This window comes from Odontomachus brunneus, unplaced genomic scaffold (assembly GCF_010583005.1).
Source record: "Odontomachus brunneus isolate Ranch 3 - 2012 unplaced genomic scaffold, Obru_v1 Obru_scaffold_042, whole genome shotgun sequence".
NCBI classification, from domain to species: Eukaryota; Metazoa; Arthropoda; class Insecta; order Hymenoptera; family Formicidae; genus Odontomachus; species Odontomachus brunneus.
The window spans coordinates 664483-691957 of NW_022639492.1; the positions used below are offsets into that span (position 1 = coordinate 664483).

General features: G+C 39.8%; 3 protein-coding genes across 6 annotated transcripts in view; all 3 read right to left on the reverse strand.

Moving 5' to 3' along the window:
* The window catches only part of LOC116844494, a 163320-nt gene that overhangs the window by 40766 nt on the left and 95079 nt on the right, over positions 1-27475 (reverse strand). The window lies entirely within an intron of this gene.
* On the reverse strand, positions 14970-23455 carry LOC116844495 (pre-mRNA-splicing factor CWC25-like). Its single transcript, XM_032816063.1, has 4 exons — positions 22887-23455; positions 22611-22814; positions 21609-21837; positions 14970-19884 (listed from the first exon to the last, which is right to left on the reverse strand). The coding sequence occupies exons 1-4, from the start codon at positions 23028-23030 to the stop codon at positions 18575-18577; spliced, it is 1887 nt and encodes a 628-aa protein (XP_032671954.1). The 5' UTR covers positions 23031-23455; the 3' UTR covers positions 14970-18574.
* On the reverse strand, positions 23864-26900 carry LOC116844498. The gene is made up of 2 exons (XM_032816067.1): positions 26789-26900; positions 23864-25724 (listed from the first exon to the last, which is right to left on the reverse strand). The coding sequence occupies exons 1-2, from the start codon at positions 26888-26890 to the stop codon at positions 24387-24389; spliced, it is 1440 nt and encodes a 479-aa protein (XP_032671958.1). The 5' UTR covers positions 26891-26900; the 3' UTR covers positions 23864-24386.

Here is a 27475-nt window from a genome sequence, read left to right on the forward strand (position 1 = left end):
ATATATATATATATATATACAATATTATATATATATATATATGTGTGTGTGTGTGTTGTGTATGTATATACATATATATATATATATTAGACAATTGTCTCGAATAATCTTGTCGAAATTGCTCAGATAAAAATCTAGCACCGTTTTTAACTTCACTTGTCGCTAAAAAATTTACTTAAAATATGTAGAACTATAACAAGCTTATAGTTATCTACTAAAAGCATTCAATTTTCCGAGATTCTGTTTTGCGTTGGAGCGAAAGCGAATTGCAGCCAACTAGCTATGCCTGCACGACCATTTAAAGTGGATTACCGCGATAAAGGACGAGAGGTATAATTTTCAGAAAAAGAATAAAATAAAACTTTAGCACGCATAGTCCCTTCTGAACCTTCTTTATTTTTTCCTCCTCCCCTATCCTTGCGATACTTTCACGAAACACATTGGCGACATGTGTTCGACCATAATGCAGGTAGTTTCGAAAATACGGCCCGTCCTTTCCACATCTAGAGACCTGAATGTAGGTTTCTCCAGTCACTTATCCAGTGGGTCTCTTTAAGGGACTTAAATAGCGGGCTGTCTTACCGAGCGGTAGTAACCGATCGGATTGACGCCCTATTGTTTGCTGCTGATAATTTAAAAACTATGCGTAGTTTTTCTCTTCGATGAAAAACAATCAATTACACGCGCGTACACGAATATACAATTTAACTATTGTTAGAGAAATAAATATCCTGATTTGAATTTTGGCTTGATTATTCGATACACACATTGCATCCCCGTTGTAATTTAATTCGCGAAACGCGATCGCGGCAAACATACGCTTCGCGTTGCAAGAATAGAGGATTCGAATCGGGCGAGAGTTGGGTGGATAAAAGCGAAGTTTTCGCGCGCGCAATCGATAAAATAATACGACACGTAGAAACACGGCGCGGGATAATATGATATATTGCACCTATGCTAGTAATAGAATGCTGCCCCCCCGACAACAGCTCGTTTTACATAAATATTCGACGCTCGAGACAATGGGATGCCATGGGTAGTATTTACCGAAATAACATGGAAGCGTAAGCGTTACGGACTCATCCATACAAACAGCCGTTGAATGGGCGTTTCTCAGCCAAACGTAGAGAGAAAGACAATGGAGGTGCATGATCATACACCGAGCATGATCGCGTACCGAGCAGACTCGCTGCTACGATCTTCCTGCGTGTGAGAGCGCATCTCTTTTTTCCCCACACGTGCCATACGGTGCACCGCATACGTATCTGCGAAACGACGTCTCGATCACAATTTTACGCACGCAAACAAGCGCGATTCAATCGCGCGCCCATTGAGAAGATTTCGATTTATTCTAACGTCCCGCGGGATGTATGCGTGGTAATTGAATGAATGAGGAAGGAAGGGAGAAACGATAAATCGCGACTTTCTCGCGCTCGAATCGAGCTAGATTTTCATACGAGCTCACGGCACATCTCTCTCGCCGATGAAACTTATTTCGTCCGGGGAATTCCACGTGACGCGCAGGCGGCAAAAATATTCGCGGAAAGTGCAGGAGTTATTAAGCGTAGGAGTGAAGGACATGTTTTTTTCAACGGAGAGCGCGTTTTCGCGTCGCATCTGGGAGGAAGAAAGAACTCCTCGAGCACAATGGTCTGCGTAATTAAAGGTCAAAAGTTTCTAGCTACGTTAATTACGCGAACACTTGAAATGACGCTATTATCATTCCAGGAATGCTGCTGGCAAAACGATTCACAATGCGCGATATAATTTCATTTCTTCCCCATCGCGACTTTCTTTTCCATCCGAAGCAACGACAGCCCGAAGAGACATTAGTTTCTTAATTGCACTGTACATATTTATTATCCTTTCAGTTTGAAGGAGATTAAAGCAAAAATAAATACATTTAGCGGAGATAATTTATTATGAATTTCTTTATACTATATTTCTCCGTGGCGCACCCACGGAGAGAGTTCCTCGATAGATAAACTAGTGCGTCGTTCGATACTTTAAAGGAGAGTCCAGATGGTTCGTTGCATTGGTGGCAGATGGCACCTTCAGTGTGTACAGTTGTGTCGTGGAACAGGAAGTTTGCTCGCTATTTTTTGCGTGCTTCCGAACGCATCCGTCTTGTCCAATGGAGGAATTATATCATTGGAAAACAAATTGTCCCATTGGACGAGACGAATGCATTCCGAAAGTCATACAAAAAATTGCGAATGACTCTTCTGTCCATGATTACGCAATTGTTTACGCAATTGTTTATGCAAAACAAAATTCGCGGAATGCAGAAACGAAATCACGAAATTTCTCATGCAAAAATATAACCAGATATTTTATTTCGTTCAATGGTCGCGTGCCATAAAAGCAAAAAATAAGAGCTTGTAAAAAGTCAACATTATTAACAAAATTTACCATAAAGTCAAACATTTGATATCCTCAGTCTTGTTTCTGATACTTAAAGGAGTATCATTGAAAACTTTACCAACAAAATCCTTTATTATTCTTTCTGCAAAGTATATATCATATTAGTTGTACAAAATTAGAAATTGCTTTACGCAATGAAAGTATATGTGAGATTGAATTGGAACATTGCTCAATATGCGATAAAAACAATAAAAAATTTCAAAATTGACATCACGAGATGCCACTTGGAGTACATAATTTGCCTAAATAATACAAAAGTTCTACAGCTTGTATACCGAATGTGGGTTTGTACTGCTAACAAAAATCTCAAAGAACATTGTTATACCTCAACAACTAAAATTAGAAATTTTAAAATATATGGAAAGTTTGCAGTAAGATTTTTATATTTATGTTGTTTCATTTTCTTCTAAAAATATGCTAAAACAAAGCAGTACACATTTATACAGAATTTATATATATATATATATATATACTTATAGATAGAAGGATTGTGCGTAATTTTTGAAGTAAGGTATGCCCTAGAATAGAGTATTTTCATAGAGTCTTAAATATAGCCAAAATAGGCAAATTCTGAACAGAATTTCATGAATGAGTCCTGAATTGATACTGACGTGCATGCCCAAAACGAGGCTTATATTAATTAAGATCAAAGACAAATTAGCCAATTCGTAAAATGGTTTCAATGAAAAAATGATTATTTATTAATAGTTAGTGATTGATAATTTGGGTAAGTATTTTGATGAGTAATAATACATTTTAAATATTTAAAATAAGCATGAGTTTTAATATTACAAAATTTTTTGTGACTTTAAATAAAAATATAGATAGATAAATTAGCGAAAGAAAAAGAGAAAAAAAAGATATTCTATATTATTACACACACATACAAAAACATTATATATAATAAAAAAAATTGTGCGATTATACATATATATATATATATAAATTGGATAAGTTATTGTAATTATTATTTGTATATATTATATGTAAATATAATATTATATTATATTATTATTATTAATGTATTTGTATATATATTTATATATATACATATATATATATATATATATATATATATATATATTATTGTAATTATAAATTGTGCTAATATAACGTAATAAAAATTGCTTTAAAAATATAAAAAAAATATAATAAACATGCTATAAGAGAAAGGATTTAATTTATTATAAATATATCAAAATATAGGGTCTAATATATCAATTCATCATTTCAGTCATGGCCTGGTTAGATACCAAGATAGTCTAATCAGATTTACAAAAAGCGCTAATTTGTAAAAATTATTTGTTGTGTTACAAATCTTTCTGCAGAGCCTAAGTAGACCTATCCTTATAGGACTTTAATAGAAATAGGGAAAAATTATTTAGACCTTTTTCAATACTTGTATCAAATTACTACCCGGAGGGTAATGATTTAGCGTGATCACGTAGCGCTTATCTGACATGTCGTTTTGATGATCTTCTCCACGTTATCGCCACTTTTACATTTCGTTATCCACTCTCTCTTCGACATTCTCTTGAATTAAGTCGAAAATAATTTTACGTCCAAGAAAAGTAACGACAGAACCGCAACGGCGACAAATCCAGTTACCGATTGGTGCGCCAATAGATCGAACGATTCGCAACTTATAAGAGCCCGCAGGTCTGCCGCGTGCGCGGTCGCAAAGAATCGTTTGCGGACATAAATCAGGCCACGGCCGAATGGATTCGGCAAAATCAGTTGGTGAACGACGCGATTGCCATTCCGGGCGGTTATGCCGGGCCTAGGGGGCAGCCCTGTTGCCGAAAGTCCCGGCGAAACAGGAACCAACGCGCACGGGGCTCTCGAAGCTCGTTGACCTCGCGGAGGCCACGACGGCTAAACCGAGCATAAGTTCGGCCGTTTCCATTCGGATCCCGCTCCGCGCGTCCCTGGCCTTCGCTCTTCCTACATCTCCTCCTCCTCCTCCTCCTTCAGCAGCGGGGGAGAGTTATGAGCGGGTTATAGTTTTACGAGACCAGGCCCGAGACGACGATTGCCACGGGGGTGGCTGCCTTCGCATTCGGACCATTAGTCCGGCAACGGCAATTCGTCAAATCGGGAGAAATGTAGTATCAATAACGTACCGCAGCTGCTGCCAGCGAAGCATGCATTTCCCTGACGCGCAAATTGCCGGCGCCCGATGCCTTTTCGAACGAACGTGAGCGACAATCGTTTCCGATTTCGCCCACTGCTCTCTCGCCGCCTCCGACTTTGCCGCCCCTTTGTGCCCCATCACCTCTTTCTCCTCCTCTTCCTACACCTTCTGCTGCTACTCTCCGTTTAACCGACGGCACCTGCTGTTTTTACCCGACGTCGATGCTTTCCCGAAAGCGCGCTTTTTCCGGCCGCCAATCCGCCGATTCATCGCCGCGCGAACAGTAGTCGGGCTAATGGTAGATCATCTTCTATAAGTGGATTTAATCTCTTCACTCTCGCTCTCTACCTCCCCCCCTCTCTCTCTCTCTCTCTTTCTCTCTATCTATCTCATTCTTTCTCGGTCTCCCACTGAATTCCCGCGCCAGGGGATCGAAATGGGAATCTCGTGACGTGGACGCAGAATTTCACGTAAAATTCGCCATTACTTACCCCGCACCTGTTCTTGTCTTTTTTTTACGCCGGACGTCTCGATGACTCACCGCGAGAGCCGAGAGTTACATTTCCTCCCCCGACGATGCACATTCGAGCTTCGAAGGCATCGAGAGGCACTTCGAAGGGCCCCCGAAGAGGGCGCGCAACGAGCGGCGAAGACTCGCCCCCTCGTTTGTCCTCGTAAGTGACCTCCGCGTCGGCGTTAATTTCCCGCGGTTTCCGCGGCTCCGCATTCAACGTCGTCCCGGGGACCGCGCGACGCGCGCGATGTTTGCGGGATAAATCCTCGGCCGTCCCCTGCTTCCGTTCCTGCTCTTCCTCCCCCACCCACCCCGCTCTCTCTTCCTCTGGCCGATTCTTCTCCTTTGCCTCTCGCTTCCTCCGGCGAACCCGCGCTAAATAATAAATACGAGAGGGTTCTTCGGGAATACCCCGAGGGTGCCATTAGCGGGGTACAGGCCCGCGCCCTCGGACTTACCCTCTCGCACCCTTCGAAACCCACCTCCGCGACACCCCCTTGCACCGCGCCCGTCCTGTTCCGCTCCCATCCTCTTCGGCTTCTTCCACGACCCGAAACGCGAGTCTAATACACTTAGAAGCGAGACGCGCGGCGCGTCCTACGGAGAAAGGGCGAGGGTCCCAACGATCGCTTTATGGAGACAGGCGCCTTTCTTTCTGCTCTCTTTTTTCTGCTTTCTTCTCTCTTTCTTTCCTCCTTCTCTACGTTTTTTTTTCACTCACCGAACGGACGTGCGGTGAGAAAAAGAGACGGAGCAGACGTCAAGAATCAATGACCGGTTTGAAATTTATGAAAAGGATCGAAAGATTATCCCGCCCGGCCGGGACAGCAACCGGGGGTAGTTAAGGGGAGGCGCGCTAACGTTTGGGATATTAATGGGGTTGCTCCTCGCGTCCCGCGTGCGTTGCAATGCGAATGGACCTTTGCGTTTCGATCGAGCTCGTTCCAAATGTTGTGTGTCGGTTTCGCGAGTCGTATCGAGAGCAAGATCTGGAGCAAGAGACGTGCGGTTCCGCAAGTCGCGAATTCACGCTCTTGCGAGGCTGAGTCGTCGCCTCGCGCACAGCAAGATCCTCCGTCATTTTCCGTAGGGGAGACCGGGTCTACATGATCCCAGGAGTATGTTGCTCATGTGCTTCTCTTTAATATTTATCTTGACAAAAACAGTGAATATAAAATCGCGAAATATTCCTTGAAGGACATAGATATTTCGGGACATTTAGAACATGAATATACTTTTCCTTTCATAACATAGATACCTTTTAGATATCTTTTAGAACATAGATACTTTTCCCTAAATCTCATTAAAATTGGAATAATATGACAATTAAAAAATAGAAAAAGGTTAATTTAGCAGTAGCAAAGTAAATTTTTGAGCCTCTTAAAATTTTGTATTTTCCATTGTGAATGAGTAAAGCAACGTATTATTAGCTAGAATAAACTTGCAAGTGTATGATATACTGTTTCTAGTAAGAAAAGCAATTTTCATTCATAAAGTGATTGAAATCAAGTATATTGGTAGACGAGGTAATGTTAGCCCATAATTAAGGGCCAGCAGGAGGGCTGCAGAGACCTCTCGCAGAGAGCTCGAAACTACCCGCATAGAAATTTCTTAGTATTTTCCCAAATTATGCAGGTTAGATTCTAATCAGAATCGTCCAATTTTATCTCAAAATAGATTATCTCACTACGATATTAATTGGAAATTCTATTCTTATCTCGAACATGGATTCTCTGTTTAGAATCAGAATAGAAGCATTAAGGAAACTCGAGCTTTTTTAAGTGTTTTCTGCATCAGTTTCATTAATGCAACAAAGACAATACAAATTTTTTTCTCTGGTTTGCATTGTTCCATGTTAAAATGTAAAATAATACATTTTTGTTTTATGTAATATAAAATATATTAACACATTAGAATATATTGAAATACAGAAGATAATTTGACGACTTCATTTATAAGTCGGAAGAATTTATCGAATATTTAAATATACTTTTGGTTTTCTTAGTTTGAAACGCCTTCTATTATAATTTCTCCATAATGGTTTTTTCGTAAACTTTGAATATTTACTCCTTACAAATATGTGTGTATATATATTTGTAATGAGTAAATACTCAAAGTGTTTCATATATATGTTAGTTCAATCTTAGTTTAAAATGTGAACCAGAAAGAATCTCTAGGAAAACGTTGACTGACTAAATGGAATCTGTCTAAGTAAATTTCTCACTTAAATTCGCATTGTCCTTCTAACCAAAATCTGCATAAGTTTCCCATGTAAAACCTATAATAGGGAATCGAGCTGGATCTCAATTAGATTCTAAAATATTTTCTATATAGATATTAATCAGAGTACATATTTTATGCGTGGCCTTCTTACCCTGCGTTTCTGAGCAAGTAAGGGCAATACTAGAGTGAGATGACCACGTTGCTGCATGTTTGTATTTTGGTTATTACAAAATATATATAAGAATCGTATAGAAAGAAGAAATATATATATATGGAAATATATATATATAAAAATATATATATATAGAAGAAATATATATATATAGAATGGCAGACATTAAAACATAGAAGAAGGCTGCCTCTATCATGTTTATGTAGTCGCAACAATTGATGGTCTGAGAATTTATGACTTCGAAATTCTGAAATATGAGACATCTAGCCCCGGTCTTCCCTATCTCTCGCCAGCGCGCGAATAACGTTCCCGAAAGCCGCAATCTCGATACTCGTTAACGGGCGGTTAAATTCCAAAATCCGGAATCTGCCGTCGATTAAAGCCACGGCCATCGGTCTCTCCGTCTCCCCGGGTATCTTTCCCGATAAAAAGATACGTCGCACTACCGAACGGAGGAGGCTTCCAATCAGCGCGATCGCTTTTTGGATCTTTTTCCTCCGGCTCTCGGATCAGTCCGCCGAATTCGATGCAAAGAAACATTGTGGAACGACGAGAGCCGCCCGCCTCCGGAAGCCTGCGCCGGACTTCCGGTAGATCTAATAGAGCTCGCTTGGAAAACGTCCACCGTGCGCTCTAGCCGGTCAAACGGTTAATCGAGGCCATTGCGGACAACAGGGGTTCTCAAACGCTCGCTTTCCGATATCTCAGTTTACGAACTGCGCCCTGCTCGGCCCTGTAACTGAACTCCGGTATCGCCAAACTTCGTTCGGGCGATACCTCGAATCGTCCTCGATGCACGCGTCGTCGGGTTCGCCCGCGACCGCGGTATCGACCATTAATTTCGTGAGCATCGCGAATTTGCACAAGTTAACCGAAACTCCCCACGTAAAGAGAAGCTATACATAAAAGCCGGTGCTTCGGATATCCATCGAGCGCTCTCTCAATCGGAACGCGTTGTCGATTTGCGTCCGCAGAAAGAATTGTTTGACACGAGTAAAATTCATTCACACCGGATCCTTCTTTCTCTCGTCGAAGGTTTTATTTCCCGCACACTGAGAGAGAAGTGTTTGGTATTTGTGACTGTAACCACATAATAATTGTAATCAGCAGAACCGTGTTTGTATTTGTAAGCGTTATTATAACGCTAGTGATAACAACCTTATATATTGCTACTACTGCTTTGTTGTTAGAGTAACAAAAAGGTTTATTTGGCATCAAAATAACTATAATTTTTTATGAAATTAAGCATTTTTTTCTCTCAGAAGTCCGCATATTGTTGTCGTTCAATAAAATTTACCAGAAACAACATGATATTTAATAAATAATTGAGAATTGAACGCTAAAAATATCTTGAAAATATTTAAAGTTGAGGGAAAACTTCTTATTATCCGCTACTTCGATCACATTTTTTATTTGTGCTAATTGAACGATATAAAAGCGCGAAGAGTCACATCCTTGACATTCTAGTCCACATAACATAAAAATATTACGCCAACATTAAATTTAAGAAGCTCTTAACCCTTCACTGTCAAAATTAATTTCTCATTTTTTTTTATTTTTCATGTATATAAGATTAAAGAACTCAACACATATAAGGTGAAATTTTACTTTTCTAATTTTTTTATATATCCTAAAATAGATTTGTGACTCTGAGATCACGTCAGGCAATTACTATTGCTACTAACATACTAAAACAAGGCAACTATATTGTGACTTTCATGTTACATTGGTCAAGATAAGAATAACGTTCATATTGAAGATAGATAATGATGAAACTGGATTGTGATTTCAGTATCACAGTGAGCAATAGAAATTTAATTATGTCGCTAAAGATAGTAAAGACGTTACAATGATTTTAAAATGTTACTTTAAAATTTGAGATATGCGACTAAGATATGCGACTTTTAATTAAACCTGAACATCTATATAATGTTTCCTTGGTTAATTCAAGGTTGTTTTGGGATTAAATTAATATCTTTTCAATATCTCTCAAAATATAACTTCCTTACTATCTTAAATTAACGTTTTAGTAGTATTAACATGTTATTCTCCGATAAAGAAAATCACTACGACATTTCCATGCAAGAAAATTTGATTCACTGAAACATTATAACAACATTTTAGTAATAGTAAAATGTCTTTAATGTCGCGTGAGAGGCATCCTACTCTGAACGCGTACTGAATGTTAAATATACTTCTTCGCTTCTTAAACTGACAATAAAATTATCGTAACAATGTAAGGGAAAATGAATCTTGAGATTAAAAGGTCATACTTAACGTGCATTGTGCGTCCAGAATAAAGTCCTAGAACGATCTTCTGGCACGTGTCGATCACATTTCCGACTTACACCAACTGAAAGATAGGAAACGCGCGAAGAGCCACGTTCTTGGCGTTTCAGAAGTCCTATTCTAGGTGCATGTCGAACGCTAAATATACCTTTTTGATCCTCAAGTTGGAACACAGTTGTACGTGACACTCATGTACGAGAGACACGAAACTTGGAATTAAAAAGAGGTACACTTAGCGTTTCCTTCGCCGCTGCAAAGCGCATTCGCCGCGCCACGCATCGGCAAATACATCGAGGCATACGCAGCTCTGGAAACGCGCGCGCGAGGCGACGCGAGGGGTAAGTATCAATAATTGAGCACCATGGGGCTGGCTTCGCTTGGCCATTTAGCGGTCGAACGAGGGGGATGGTCCGCGGGTATACCTATGGTACGGGGATATCGGTGGATGTATCGCACGGCGAGGCCTGCTATCGACATGTCGACGATGCCAGACCGGAGCTGTATATTCTACGATATAGGAAACTATCCTAGAGAGAGAGAGCCGCGATCATGATACGCGAAAATACCATCTGTCATTCGGGGGTGCGTGCCGGCCGGCCACCCCGTTCCCCCTGCCGCCGCCGCTAGGATTTTCGGCTGCCTCGTCACTCCCTTCTCCCATCGTGACCTTCGATTTTTTTTGGGTTCGTCCGAGAATAGGAAACTTGTCGTCGTCATCGTCATAGAAACGTGGACTTGCGTTTCGCGTTGCTTCCGAAGGAACGAGGAACGAAGGAATAGTATTAAGAGGGTGTGCCAAAGTGGATAACGAACTCCAAAACGTGGCGACAAAGTGGAAGCAATCGTCACGATTACATTATCCTCTTTTCGCAAGCTGTACAAAATTTTGTGCTAAATTTAACATATGTCCCAGTTTATCCACTCCAATTCTTGTATTAAATTAATACAAGATAAATATGTAAATGGCACAGATAATATGTCGGAAATTGACACAAAAGTGTAACACTTGTGTTATACTTCATTGTGTTATTTTAACGCTTAGAAATTGCGAAAAGAAAAAAAATTGTAAAAAAGTTTAACACAAAAATTTCTGCACTGATTGACTTTAACACAAACACAAAATATTTTTTGCCATTTATTTCCTGTATAGAAACAGTTTCTTCATATAAATGTATGTTGCTTTTTTGCGATAGTGGCAAACATAATCATATTTACTAAGAAATTTTTATGCAAATTTTTCATATATCTTTACGCTACCAAATTCAACAGTAAATGCACAGCAATGCTCTTTCAGATCTTCCTAAATAGAGCAAACACATGTTTCGTATGTATAAACTGGAAAACTTTTATATCAGGCAAATATTTACGCTAATAGCTTAAGAGGTTAATTTTGAAATGTTTCATCGTTTTCGTCACATATTGAGCAATACTCCAATTTATCTTATAAAAGATATATATTTTGATTTGTTTTAACATATTCAACCGCAAATATGCACATGTAAAAATCCTTCTACAAACTTCTCGCGTATTTTTCAGCTTCCAAATTTATGCGTAAGAAGCTACAATGTTCTTTGAGGCTTTTCTGAAAGCGGAAACAAACACACATTTTATGTATACGACTAGAACATTACGCTACGCGCATGCTATTTAGCATCTTTATTATTACAATGACCTTTTAAATTACCTTATAAAATTACTTTACTCTTACCCTTATTTTTGCCTAAATAATATGCTTCTCTCTTTGTCTATCCTTTCGTTTTCTCCTCTATCCTTCTATTCTCTATTCTTCTGTTCTTATAACTTATATCTCTTCTAATATTCTTTTCTTCATGAGCTAACCAATGAATGATAGTTATTTGCCTGATAATTTGACAGGCGCAGACGACACGAAGCAAGCTGCAACCCACATGAAGTGAACTAAAGAACCAAATAGCATCGCAGAAAAGCAACAATTAAATCTCTTACATGTCTTTTTTTAGAGTGGAGTGGAACCGTGCAAACCTTATGTATCAGACAAATATTTACTCTGACAGCTTGAGATGTGAATTTTGAAATTTTCTATCGTTTCTTCATGTATTGAGCAATACTCCAATTTACTTTTGTAATTACTTACATTGTATAAAACCACTCGCAATTATGTGTAATCAATATAACGTAAATTTTTCCAGGGAAAATCTAATATCTCGTCAATTTCCGAATATGATAATCCCTTAAAGAGGTAGAATATGCATTTATTGTTGCAGTTGTTATTGTCGATCTGATTAATTCCATGTTTGAATGAGCAAGTATAACCTTCTAATGCCAGAGGCGATTACGTAACAGCTCGTACGTTCCACTTGCAGCCGCCCGTTCAATCTCCCGGCGACCTTATTTTATTAATCGGCGCGTGTACACGTGTATTGGAAATTAGCGCGATCCACTTAGTCGGCGACACATAATGGTTAATTGAGTTTGAAATATGCATCGGCACTCGTACACACCCTCCGGACGCGCTGAATTGCGCCGACGCCATTAAACTCCGAAAATGTTTTCTTAAATAGCGTGACCGTAAGACCCGATTAATCCGGATTCCGGGACAATGCGGGATTTGAAACAATTGGCTGCGAACGAACGAACGAATGAACGAACGAACGAACGAACGAGTATCGGGAGCGGTCGCTGCCCAGCAGCCGTGAATAATCGTGACCCATAGTCGGATTCACTTTCCAATTAAAGGTCCCGATTTGCATTCGACTCCAACGCTGTTGATCGGAACGCGACCAAACGGAGGTCGTCGACCGGCCGCGCCATCGAAAGTAGCGAACAACGAGAACGGCGATAAATCGATCGAACGTGTCAAACAATATGTCCTTATCGGAGCCGGAATATTGCGCGAAATTGCGCGCGAGCGCGAATTGTATTTACATCTCCGTTTGGCGAGCGGAAGTTTCGCCCACATTTCGTCCACACTTCTTGTACATATGGGGAGAATATTATAGTTTTCTTCTTCATATAAATCTTCCCAGTTTTATCCTACACACGGAGAGAAAAAAGCTATGTTTCTCTACATAAAGAGAGAAAAATGAGAGATAAAAGATATTTATATGCTCGCCGTTGAAGTACTAATAACATATTTACTTACACTAACACAAAATATTTTTTAAATAAAAGAATAAGCATTTTCTCAAAACTTCATAGATTTTCGTGGAAACAATTGTTTATTCTAATTAAATAGAAAAATTCAAATTTAAATCAATATGTTATTAGTGACTACCGAATAAATATTTCTCTTATTTTTCAGACATTTTCCTCTCAATGTAGTAGTGTAGGAATAAACTATCAGTGAAGTTTATCTTGCTAAAGAACATAATTAAATTTGCTAAGAACATAGCAAATATTTTAATAGCATATGTCAGTTTCTAAAATATAAATGTAGCACATATAAAATGAAGGGACAATAAATTACTGCAGAATGTGTCGATCCATCTCCTCAGTTAAAAAATTCTCTCCATGTAAAAATGACAGAAATTACTTTCATCAAGCTCTGAAAGACCGCACATTTTCATAGAAACTATATTTTTATACAACATGTAAAAATAAGCGCGAGGTATTTCACGCGCTTTCCAAAATGTGGAAATAATCGATACTCATCCTCGAAATTTTATCCAATATGCTTCTCCCGCAGATTGTCCCCATAATGTCGCGAGGAGGAAACGAACGATAGTAATCTCTAACGTCTAAGGATTCGCAAGAGCTACGCGAAGACGAACTACACGCGCGTTCGTGATTCGACTTCGTCGCGGCGTCTCGCCTTCGCGTTTTAACCCCCATTAGTGACCCAGACCGCGGCACGAAGGTCTCGGGCGCACGAACAACCTAATGTTATGTAAAAATACCGCCATCCACGGGTCCCGGTGTATATTAATGCCGAAGAAGAGCGAAACGAGCGGACGAGCGCGCGCAGAGGAGACATCGAACCACGAGCAGATGCTCCTGCCGGAATATCTAAATAAATCCAGCCAGCCCTTAAAATCCCAGAGTCGAATAAGTAATAACATCCACCGACCACGGCTGTGTCCTATCCTTTCTCTCTCTCTTTCTTTGTCTTCTCCTCTCCCTGCCTCCATGTTCTCTCTTTCTCCTTCTCGCTCTTATTCCCTTGCCTGTTTTGCCTGTATAAGCGAGCACGTCCGATTTCGAGACTTTAATTGGCCGGAGGGAATTTCGCCGCGTGGCCTTACTTTACGAGGAAACTTTCAAGATATTTTGAGCCACAAGAGAGAGAGAGAAAAAAAAAGAGAGAGAAAGAGAGAAAGAGGGAGGGAGGGACAGAGGAGCAGGTTGAAGGTGACGAGGGGAAAAGGAAGGTAAAAGCAAGGAAAACACGCTGCACACTTTTTCCAGTTACGTGGGAGAACGAGTGAGATTGAATCGATGTAGCGACTGTGCGTTTGAAAGATTTGACTTTTATCGCGCGAGTAACTGTGGGAGAGATGATGCGTTCCATAAAAGCTCTCCCGCGCGATAACGATGCACGTCTCGCTCATTGTATACTTTTTAACTTCTCGAGAGACAGAGGCAGAGAGAGAGAGAGAGAAGAGAGAGATAGAGAGAAAGAGAGAAGAGAGAAAGAGAGAGGACTGGAATTGATTAATTGATATATCCAATTCAGAATTATGATTACTCACGCGCCTAGAAAATAGTTTGGCTGAATGAACATAACAGTGAACGAGCCAAATGCGTTTCGGCTGAGAGTGAATTCCGTTGCCTTCCGGCTCGCTCATTGTCAACACGTTAATCCGACGAATCTTCTTCTCCCCCGTCTGGTTTTAATTCCGGGGGTAATATAACGCAGCATATCAAGAAGCAACGTCCGCGCGTCCCTTAACCTCCGACGCGATCTGTTAATCTAATTATCGGAAGGCAATGCCATTAACTGCAGGCGCAGAGCGGTGGTCTTCGCGCGGATGGATTAGCGCGCGGACGTGTGCGCAAACACACGCGACGACACAGAGTTCATCCCGACGAGCTAGGACGATTTACGAGGCTTCACAGGCTTGTCTGGCGCGCAGATAGCGGCGAATGTGTCAATTACGATAACGCGCATCGACGAGCGATTTATCTGATGAAATTATTTAGACGCTCGTCGACAATTATCGCGCGACGATTCGAAACGCGCCGTAACGCACTCTCTCCTCCGCGCGCGCACGAATTTCCCGAGGTAATTACAATTCGTTGACATTACGCCGTGTATACTTCACGCCGTATATTTTTCCTCTCTTGTATCCTGCTGCGTCGCATTGCGTCGGTTAACCACGGCTAGAAACTTGTGCCCATTATCTTCCTCAAGTTGATTCCAATCAGATATCTGGCTTGTATACGGTGATGTTATCAAGTCTTGATTAGTCATATAACATACAACAATTAAGACAATTAAGTCTTATTAATAATAATGAGAATTAGAAGAAAATGTTCAATAGGTAGCAACCTGCCCATTTTTAGCGTTCTTTTGTATAGATAAACAAATAAATAAATAATGAAAATGAGATTTTTTTGATACACAATTAATACATCCTCATACTCCTTAATATCTGATAAAATCCGAGCAAGAGAAAATTGACGAGCACAGTAAAGAGCCTATTAGATATTAATAAGACCTTATTAATAATTAGGATCCGATAACATCACTTTCTATAAGTCAGAAATCACTGCATAAAGAGAACAATTTGTTGAATCAAATAAACGCTTCTTTGAAATGGTCCAAACAAATTTTTTGGTTGACGTAATAAAGATATTTCGTTGGAATTAAGCCGTAACTAAATATTTTTGTTGCGTCGAACAAAACTTTGTTTGATCAATCAAAAAATTTGCTTGGCCCATTCCAAAGAAGTGTTTGTTTGATTCAACTAAATCATTCTCTCTGTATGGGATAAACCTGATAGAAGCTATGAGGTAAATTTCTAATTGTGACTACTCGAAAATAGTGTTATTGATCGATTAAGACTTTCTTTCACTAGAATATAACCGACAAATCAACAATAAAAATCATATAATCAACTATCATCATTACATACGTAATCATGTATAATTTAGTCAGTTGATGAGATTAATTCCCGAGCAGCATAAGTATCTATAAAAGAAGTTCTAAAGATGTTTAAAAGACATCTTACTAGTTTTAGACGTCTCTGAGATATATTTGCTATCTAGATTAGATCAATGATAATCAATCGAATCAAAGTGTGATGAATAATTAATTTTATCAATCCATAAAGTTATTTGCCATTTTATTATCTGACGATTGATTGATTTTAATAGTTGATTTGCCGATTATTTTAAAAAACAATATTTCAATCGATTAAGGCTGCTGCCTTTTCATAATTGATGACGTCAGAAATAAGAAAATACATAATAAAAATTCCTGTAAGATACGTTAAACTAAAGAGACATCCATAAAATAATACTTGCAATCTATCGACACATAGTGTAGGCAAAACGCTTTCCTTTCGTTACCTCTTCAACTTACCTTTCCTCATAATTTTGTCACGTTACTAATTTTACAGTTACTTATTGATTGTTAGAAAACGTTCGCCCTATTTTCGGTCTGTTCGATCAATCGTAGATGTTACTTTATATATCTTTCCATTTTTACGTATTTTGCAGGAATTTTTAGCATGTATTTTCTCGCTGTTTTGACGTCATAAATCAAGATGGCGTGGTGCCAAGAGCCTTAATACCTTTTATTGTTCAAAACCGATAATTAGCGCGAGAAAATTAAATATTTCCTCATCACCTGGATTTCGTCCTATTTTACAGTCGTCCTCTTTTCCAATTTCGCTTTCACCCCGTCACTTTTACTTGCCTTTCGCGTGTATCCCATCAACGTGATCCTCGCGATTCGCTGCCAGGCGAAAATCATGCGCGTTTTCCGACTCGAGGCTCGCGCTCGCTAAATAATCCCGCGGAAAATCGACGGCCCGTTTGGAGGCTCTCGAGCGGAATCCAGTTCGCTTCGCGACTCGCCGCGTCGAGCCGCGAGGTCGCTCTTTAAAGGGGCCGTGCCCGATGCTCCCGGGATATCGATATGCGTAGCTGTCTCTCCCGGGAGTATCCGGGACGAAGCGGAAACCCGCGCGGCCGCCGTAATAACGATATGGGAAGAGCGACGGCAAGCGGAGTCCGTCGCGGATCGTTGGATCGTAACGAGATCGAAGTAAATCGCGATTAGATTCCCTCAGTGCTGGATACGTCGCGAATTCCGCCGTGTCACCCCTCCGTCGTGATAGCCGTGGAGCTTCGAGAGAAACCTCATGTTCTATCCACGGATCTCGGAAACCGGTCGCCTTGGACATCCGCCTCGCTCCTGAACGGAAACTGCGCGGAAAACGAGCCCCTTCGCCGTCGGTCACCCACGACACGGGCACGACGCCTTCGAAGACGCCAGCGTGACCTCTTCTCTGGCGACTTCTCAGTCTCTGGAGCGTCGCAGTGTCGAAATAAACGTCGGCATCCAACTCTAAGGCCCGTATTAATAGTTGTTACTTGAAACTTATTTCAAGCACGAGATAACTAGATTTGAATTGAGAGTTAGATGTGAGCTCTTCAGTTAATTTACAAAGTCAGTTTAAAAGCTCAAAAAACATTCAGTTGATTATAAAGCGTGCGATTATTCAGTTGACTACGTTTTCAGTTGACTTATAAAGTCAACTGAAAAGTTCAAATCAAAAACTTTCAGTTGATTATAAAGTGTGTGATAATTCAGTTGACTACGATAATGTAACGTCGCACTTATCGCATGATTTAACATGCAGAACAATGGCATTCTATTGAAAAGAAAAGCGATTATTCAATGAAATTTTTCCTTCTTTTAAATAATCATCACTTTCAATAAAGAATATTTTTTGCTTGATAATATACTTAAAATATACACGTCAGAAATTTTAGAAAAACTCACTATTATCAAAATACTCAAAAGAAGAATCTATTCTGTTTACAATTATCAATATTTCAATAAGCTATTGTATGTAAGTTATTTCAATAAGTATGTGTATGGGATAAAAATAGTTTCACTTACAGAAAATTTTGAAAAAATATGTGAAATACTATAAGTTGTTCTGAATAAACTAATGTTAATGTTTCGATGTACCGATTCTTAATAATCAACCTTAAATGACTTGAGAAAAATGCCTTATTTTTACTTTCATTTGCTTACATATCAAAATTTTCTGTAAGCCCTATTTTTTATATATATTATATATTTTATATATATTAAACTATTGAAATGTTGATAATATATCTACTTAATAAGTTCCTGGTCAAAAACGCAAATATCTCTTTTTCATATCGAGAATATAAATATCATTGCTTTCGTATAATGCTAAAAGTGAAATTGCTAATTTTGAAAACTTATGATCGCTATATTGGAGCCACCATTTCGAATTTTAATTTTCTGACCTCAAATTCATAATCAACGACCCCAAAATCTCCCATGTGTCAAACTTGGAGAAACTTCACCGAGAAATAAAATATATGGCTTAAAGGGTTAATTTAATATTCTCGATTGAAACTCGAGCAAAACTAAGAGAATATTTTGGGGAAATTTGATGCTTATTATAAACTTATGATATACATTTTCGGATAAATTGATAAAAAACATTTAAAACACAAGTAACACTTACTTAAATGCAGTACGCATTCTTCTGTGTGCGCAAACTTCAGGTTTAACTCTGAATTCTGAATTCAAATCTGAATTCTCTAAATCCAACTCTGAATCTAACTCTGAATCTCTCTAACTCTGAATTCAAATCTGAGTATCTCAGGTGAGACAAGTTTCAAGTAGCGACTATTGATACGAGCCTAAGTCCCTCGCGTCGATTAATCCCTCTCCCGCCGAAGCGAGACTCGATAGAGCGCGATCGTTGTAGCCCACTGGCCCTCTTATTATCGGCGTGATCCTCCATCCGACGACATCATCCTCCAGCCGCTCGTCACTCCCTGATCTTAGAAGCTGCAAATTATTCCCGGGATCCGGGTCAGCCGGTTTGTCCAAACGCGCCACGTATCTGTCTCTTAATTTATTTCCACCGGGATCGTCGTCGTCACGAGTCGAGTTCCCGTGGTCCACGACGCCACGGATTCTCTTGCCATCCTCTGGCCGTCTGAGATTTTTCAGCTTGACCTCGGCCTGCTCAGCTCGACGGTTGGTCGGCCGGTTTAATTTTGTAGCGTTATCATCCATCTCTCGTCGCGTTTCCGGAACTTCCCGTCGTTCCGCTGTCGAGTTCGCCGGCCGCGCTGCGGCACCTCCGCCGTCGCTTGCGTTGTCAATTTTTGTCTCGCAATTTATCGCGCCGAGCCTCCCCCTAACACGGTTATCGGATCGCGCGTTTATCGCGGTTAACTTTCCACCTGCTTGCTCGCCCGCGGTCTCGCTTTCGTTATCCGCGAAAACATTGATTCCGCGCTCCAGCGATCTCAGGTCGTTCTGCTTCGTTACGAAGTTGTTATCGCCCTTCAAGCTCTTTCCCTTGGAATTCTCCCCCGATTCTGCCGTACCGATTGCGCGCGAGGTTGGCGCGCGAGAATCGTCCGAGCGATTCGCGCCCGCAATGATACCGGATGCTGCGCGGCCAAGTTCCTCTCGCTTAGTCCTGGACTTCCGTTTGTCCTCCTCTGTCAGTTTCTCGAACCGCTCGCGCTCCCTGCTCGCGTCGCTCCTCATATCCTTGCCAAAGGCGACCTCCTCCAGCTGCTCCTCGTTCTCCCGCCGCCAAGCTTCTCGCTTATTAAGCAGTATTACTTCGTCCTCCAAGCGATTCTTTCCCTTGATCGGTAACAGATCGGCCATCCCCTCGCTCTCGGACTCCCGCTCCCTCTTTCTTCTCTCGCCCTGCGGACCTGTGTCGATGACATCGAGCGAGTCGTAGATCGTCGGCGCCTCGTAGCCCGAATCAAGCGAGGCCCGACGATTTCCCTCCGGATTCGCGCGTTTCCGTCGCGACGATCTCGCGCGATCTCGATGCTTGCGACGCGGCTTCCGCTTCGGCTTGCCGCGATTCTCGTTCCTCTGGCGCTTTCTCGTGCCTCGACGCCGCTTTGACCGAGCCGTTTCGTCGAGACTGCGTGTTTCTCTGCGACGAACCGCGACGCGATCTGCAAATTTCCAGACGTGACACGGTAATAGTCGACGACGGGTAGTTAGCGAGGTATGATTCTTCGGAAATGTTAAGCGAGAGTATAAGGTTAAAATGCCAATGCCTGGGCATATTTTTAACTTTGGACATTTTTACTTTTTTGGTCTTTAAATACAAATTTTTTTTAATTGTATTATATTGTCTTATATTATATTCGCACATTTAAACTTATAAAGTATATGTGTGCAAGATAGAAGTTCCCCAAAGTCCCCCATCTATTTAAACACTAAAATATCTCTGTTGTTTCTTATGTTAGAGAAAAATGTGTGAGGGATAAATTTTGTGGTTGAAAGAGATAAATATTGTGGTCAGCCGAGCCTTTTACACGCAATTTATTCTTTACACATTTCCCTTTAATATAAAAAAAACAACAGAGACAATTTAAATATATATTCACTGTATGTATACATATTTTAAATTGCAAGTTTCAATTTATATTTAAAGACCAAAGCAATAAAACTATCCAGAATTAGATACGTGTCCAGGCATTGACAAAGTAAAAATATCAATATTTGAACACGTGCCTGACAGTAGACATCCTCTCTTTTGGTTTTTAAATATAAATATTTTCAAATATTCAATATAGAATATATATATACAAGGTGAGTTACCATTTAAATTCTGAAATATCTGTTGTTTCTTACATTAGAGAAAAATGTGTAAGGGATAAATTTTGTGATTGAAAGGGGTAAATACTGTGGTCAAGCCTTCCAAACATTCAATTTATTTCTCTCTCTAACACATTTTCTTTTAATATAAAAAAACAACAGAGACAATTTAGATATATATTCAACATATATATACGTATTCTAATTGCAAGTTTCAATATAATTCATATTTAAAGACCAAAGCGATAAAACTGTCCAGAATTAGATACGTGTCCAGGCATTGACAAAATAAAAGTATCAATGTTTGAACACGTGTTACCATTTAAATTCTAAAATATCTCTGTTACTTCTTATATCAGGGAAAAATGTGTAAGGGATCAATTTTGCGATTGAAAGGAATAAATACTCTGTGGTCAAACCTTCGAACTACTCAATTTATTCCCTATACATTTCCTTTTAATATAAAAAAACAACAAAGATAATTTAGATATATATTCAACGTATGTATACGTATTCTATGTTGCAAGATTCAATATTTGTATTGAAAAACCCAAACAACAAGAATGTGCAGAGTCAGGTACGTGTCCAGGCATCGCCGACATACTTTGCCGTAATACGATAAGCTCGGTGCACAGCGTGAGAAAAATATGCGTAGCACATCGACCGCGCGCCTCGGTATCGCGGGTGACGCACGAGTGTCTGGACGCACGAAATATTCCGCGGATGTGTAATTACTCGCAGTTTAAAAGTTCGTCCGAAGCCGCCATGGTTTTTTATCGAGTACGCAGGGATAGTTTACGGTGGCGCGGTATTTAGAGTGAAAACACATTTCCGATAACCAATTTCCCGTTACCGATAGTTGAAGAAACATCGCCCGCGGCGCGTGTGCACGCTCGCGTTCTCTGCCGAAATTTTAATATTTATCCTGCAAGTGTGCATCGGGATGACGCGAAGCCACACCGCCGTTCGCGTCGTCGTCGTTGTTTCAAGCGGACGTTGCGAATGACATCGCAAATGACGAACGCGCTCGACGAGAAGCGAAATTACGTACTCCACCGTGAAGCTAACTGTTTACCCGCCATTCCGGACGTGGCGTTGTCGAGCCGGCGAAAATTACGCGTGTCGATCGGCGAGGAGAATGTGTTTCTTGTCGTCATCGGGTAGCTCGTATTAGTGGTGTTAGGCATCGCGTTTTGATATTGCAAGATACTGCCAGTTCGAGCTTTAGCCGCTCCAATACGCGCCTCTGTTCTCGTTTCCTCCAGCGCTTCGATTTGTTGCAGAAGCGAATTTAATTGGCGAGTCTGAAAACGATGATCGCGAAATTATTTCTCGACGGAAGAAAATCGTACTTTTTGTTTGTTCGTCTCGCAAATTATTCTTTTAACTCTACACTGAAATAAATTCTACACTGAGAGAAAAATATCTAAAAAATAAAAGATATTTATTTAATGAGTATAAGAACATGTTTATATAATAACACATGCTTTTACTCATACTAACTTAAAATATATTTTCTAAATAAGAAAATATATAATATATAATATAAAGCTTTTTTTTAATCTTAGTTTTTTATGAAAGCAATTATTAATAATATTATAATAATATGTTTATTTATACCACAATACATAAAAAATATTTCACATAAGAAAATATGTAAGGTTTTTTTTTAAATCTTACCTTTTCATGAAAGCAACAATTTATTCTATTTAAATAAAAGAATTTGGATAAGCAAATATATTATTAGTATCGAATAAATACCGAATAAATATTTTTTATTTTTTAGATATCTTTTCTCCTGCTGTGTAAATTAATAGAATCTTTTGACAAGCTTAACCATTAAAAAATTGGTAAAAAAAGACGCAACTAGTAGAAAAGAAAAACTGTTTCTTAATTAATGTTACTAACTTAACCTAGGCTTGAATCTTTTTTGTTTTATATAAAAATTATGTAATAATAGAAAAAGATATATAGATTGCTAACAAAAAATAAAAAATCATAACTTTGCAGGCTGAATCATTTTTGCACAATCATGACTAAATGACGATATTGTAATGAATAAAGCGCGGGCTCGTACCAAGTAATCGTGAACCGTGTGAACCCTCGTTTTCTCTTGTGCTGTCAAAGCGTTGTATTCTTTTACGAGGGACTCCAACACTCGCACTTTTTTCTGCAAATCACTAACATCTCGTCCTCGGTCGGAAGTGTTATCGAACAAGAATTTGGGTCCCGAATCTTCTTCCGGAACGATTTCCTCGCGGACCAACGGCAACGGCGGTGCCTACACATTACGAATGAATAGCTGTCGAGCGACGGAAGAATATGTTACAACGCGCATCACGACAAAACGTACATTGTCCAGCGACTCCTCCTCTCGATCTACTTCCAAAATCCATCCTAAAAATTCTCGCATGTCCGCAGATAAGGAGACACAAGTCTTCCTCTGAACTTCGTTCAGGATCAACCTGCCGAGGAGCTCCATGACTCTTTTCATCATTGTCTCCGTGTGATTCGTCTGGATCGCGTTGATGTTCAGAATTAGTTCGGAATTGTAAAATCCAATTGTCACGCGACGATTCAAATAATACGGATTATTAAGCTGAACGTAATTACTCCGTCCTCGCCGAGTCCTCGCGGATAAGCCGCTGTCACGTCCTCCGTTTTGAAATTACCATCAAGTCCGGGTCCGAAAACGCTCTTTAGTTGGTTATTCTGTTTAACCTACGCATCCGCAACGATCGTTATTTTCGCAGCGAGGCTAACGTGTACTTCACATAACGACTTTTTGTTCTTACTAAAAATTCTGAGAGATTCAATTGTGCTTGTCTAAAAATTTTTCTGTTAATCAAATCTGATATACTTATAAGGTCTTTCAAATATTTTCCTACTCTCCGTGTTAGTTTATATCGCACATTATTTAAACTACTAATAAATCACACTAAAGAAAAAGATAAAAAATATTTATTCAGTAATAGTTTACAGTAGTAAAAAAATAACATATTTACTATTTTTAATAAATATTTAGTAATTATTATATTTAACTAATAAATATTTTTACAAAATATTTTTTAAATGAGAAAATAAAGAAATATTTTCCAAAGAAAAAAATATTTTTCAAGTAAGAAAATATAATTATGTGCATTTTCTTAAAACTCCTTAGTTTTTTATAAAAGCAATATTTAAATAAAATCTATTTAAATAAAAAAAGAATCTATTTAAATAAAATCTATTTAAATAAAAATCTATTTAATCTATTTAAATAAAAATCTATTTAATCTATTTAAATAAAAAAATATAAGTTTAAGTAAACATGTTATCAGTATCCATCGAATAAATATTTTGTATTATTTAAATGTTTTTCCTCTTAGTGTATCTTTTCTCGCGAATTACTTTAATAACATTGCTAATTTTTATTATATATCTTTGCACTTTTTCAAAATTGTTAGTATTAATTATTTGAATTTGAGTTCCCCAATTTTTAATTTGAACATTTTATTTTTGCTTTCTTTTCTTTTATTTACATATATGGTTTTGATCTGTTCTTTCATCTAAAGCGATAACTGATATTGATTACTGAGTACTGACTAAAAAAAGGCAGCATTTTATCGGTAAAGATTTCGATGCAGAAAGCATCCCTTTAATAAATAAATCAATCATATCTAAAAATAAATCAGAAATATTTTCTTAAATAAATAAATAAAAAATACCAAATGATTTTTAGTTAAAGTGATAACCTGTCAGCGACCAGTTTGAAACGCGAATAATCAGCTGCGAATTACTTCCGCGATTTTATTGTTTCTCGATGGTTGTGTGCGCGTAAGTTCACGACATCGATATCGCGCCCTTTAAAGCCCTAGCCTTTACTCGCCTGCGCGAATGTCTGCTGGACGATTTTTCCAGCCAGCTCGCCGCGAAGCGCCACGTCCATCTGCGACTCGTCGTCGACGTTGTCGGCTGCGAGGAGCAGCGTAATTTCCTTTCGCCGTGCGTCGTACTCCGCCGGCTTCACTGTCTGAAAAATCATCCTTAATTCTTTTCTCCTTTTATAATCCGGAGCCGCATCGATCGACGACTCGCGCTGAGACGCGATCGTCGATCGTGTGTCCCTGCCTCCATCATCTCCGACCCTCTTCACACTCACACTCTGATCCTCTGCGTTCTCGTAAAGCACTTTTTCACTCGGCACCTCGTTCAACCCCGCGCGAAGCGACTCCTGATCGGCCATTCTGCTCTTCTGGCTACTGCCTCGTCCACTCGAGCGAGACACTCCGGCTCTGCTCTCCTTCGGCTTCCTCCCCTTATTTTTCTTCAGCCTCCAATCGCCTCGATTGGCGTTCTTCGACATGTCGGATCGATGTCGTGCCCTGTTGCGTCGATTATTCCAAGAAGAATGCGAGCTGCCTTTCTTCGCGTGTCTCCCCGAGGTGTTCGCGGAGAGCTCACTCTTCTTCTTATTATCATTAGCTTTTCCACTGTTCTCTCGTTTCCTCTTCAAGTATCGATCGAGCAGGTCGTTCTGCCTGTTCGAAGACGCGTATCCGCGATACATGCCGTCCGATCGATCCTCGAGGACGTCTGAGGGACGCAGGCGATCAGCCGGACTTTCGTCCAGGTCGTCGTAAAACGCGCGATGCGCAGCGCGCGCTCGTCTGATCCGTGGTGTTCGGTGATTCGCGTATTTTTGCTCGGCAGTCTCAAGATCCCCATCGTCCCCCGCGCCAATCGTACGTGTCGGAATCGATTCTCCCGTTTTCTCAATATTCCGCCGATCGGCGACGTCACGATGAGCGTCAAGGACGTTGGTTAACTTCGTGATTGCGCTGCAGTGCCGGTTCTGCAAGATGAGTGAGTTAACCTCGCGAGGCTCTGAACTCGCAGTTGCATTCGCCACGTGCGATTTATCGGCTCGCTCGCGAGTCTCGTTCGTTCGAGAAACCGGCACTTCCTCCACGGCCTTAAGTCCTCGGCCAAATCTGGCCTTCGTGTCGTCGTCGAAGTCGCCACGCCAATCCAGCGATTCCACGAAGGACTCGTGCAAATCCTGCGGGCTAATAGCCGCCGTTTGCCTCTTGACATTTCGCTGAAGCGCGTCGCGTATCCCGCTTTGGACGTATTTGCGATTTGCATACGGGCAGCTGGAATCTGGGTTGATCGTAGATAGTTGTACCGCGTTTTTCTCATCCTCCGTAATCTAAACGGATATGTTATTTCAAATGTAGTAACCTTCCTTTTGCATAAGCAAGAAAATAAAAAAAATAATGGTGAAAGAAAAATTAGTTTGCAAATAAACGAAATATTTTACTGAAATTTTTACTTGAATCTGTAATCATTTCACGGGAACATGATAACTATCAATAAAATTTACTTTGGAGAAAGTTACTTTAGAGAAACATTTAACTTTCATTTTACTAACAAACTTTCGATTGTTACGCTAAGAGAAAAATGTCTAAGAAATAAAAGAAGTAAATATTTATTCAGTGGAATAACTGATATTGATAACGTATTCATTTAAATCTAAATAGAATAAGCAATTGCTTTGGTGAGCAATTAAGAAGTCTTAAGAAATTATATATTCTTTCATTTGAAAAATATTTTATGTTGATACTAGCTTAAACTACACGGCGTTGCCCGGCTTCATCTCGAATATTTAAACATAAATCATAAAGTGTCAAGGGGATGGAATCAGGGAAAAGTAAGATGTCAAGGTTTTATAGTAGTCCCTATTTTCTGCAAGATCCTACACAGTAATTATACAAAAGTTGGTCTAAAGCAGTCAAAGAGTTAAGAGAGAACACGCAAACAGACACATTCTATTTTATATATATAGAAATGAATAATGTTATATATAACACGAAAAAAATAGTTGGCCCACACATATAAATCTAGTTGCCAGACATTCATAATAGTAATATACAGAAAAACTAATTGTGCGGTGGCTGCAACCATAAAGCAATCGCCGAATTACTGACTTTGCAGCACTGACATCTGATTGCTCCACAATATATTCATAGTAAATGATTTCCTCAACCAATTTCTGGTTGCTACAACCGAATCATGCGCAACTACATTGATGCAGTTGATGTAGCGAAGTAACTGAGTCACATCAGCCATACAGATTACCAATGCGCTAGGACGATGCAACTATACTGCTCACAAGTAAATATTTCTGGTTATGTGCATTATATCTCGTTTTCCGCGAACTGAATAAATAGTTTTCATCTCTTAGATATTTTTCTCTCTCAGAATCACACGTACGTTACTTTTCAAGACTTTCGACCCGGTGGTCGCGACAACGGAGGATACACTCGGTGAATCTTTTTGCGCGTCGCTGCTTTGCTCGAGGCCGCCTTTAAACATATCATCCGTGACTTTGAGCTCGAGATAATCGCTCGCCGGCGCGCTGTGCGAATCTGCGACTGTCGTTCGGACAATTTGCGAAGTCAATGTTATTGATTGCAGTCAGGTGTAATAAACGATCATATAAATCACGAGACGACAGCTACAGTAAAGTAACGGCGAGAACTCAAGAGAGACACCAAAGAGGGGAGAGGTCTATTTAAAACTGAGGGGACGCGAGTCCGCGATTAAAATAATGATTAACGCAAAATATTCCAAGATCACACGGATGGGTTCGATTAAAACAGAGACGGACACAAGTGGCATTGCGCGGATGATTGTGCATTCAGCATTTACTCGTCCGAGATGCATCGGCCGAATGGAGTCTCCTCTGTGCATCGTCGTTTTGATTCGAGCTGAATAATCTATCATCCAATGGCCGTAATTGAGAAAGCTTCATATCAAGCTTATCATCCGATTCATAGCTTAGTCTTTGATCGCCTCTGAGCCGGGGCCCGCTCTTTAATTCACCCTCCGGCCAATCGTACACTTTCTTTAATTCTTCGTACAGAGGCTTGGCGTCGTTCGACAACCTCCGATCGTTCT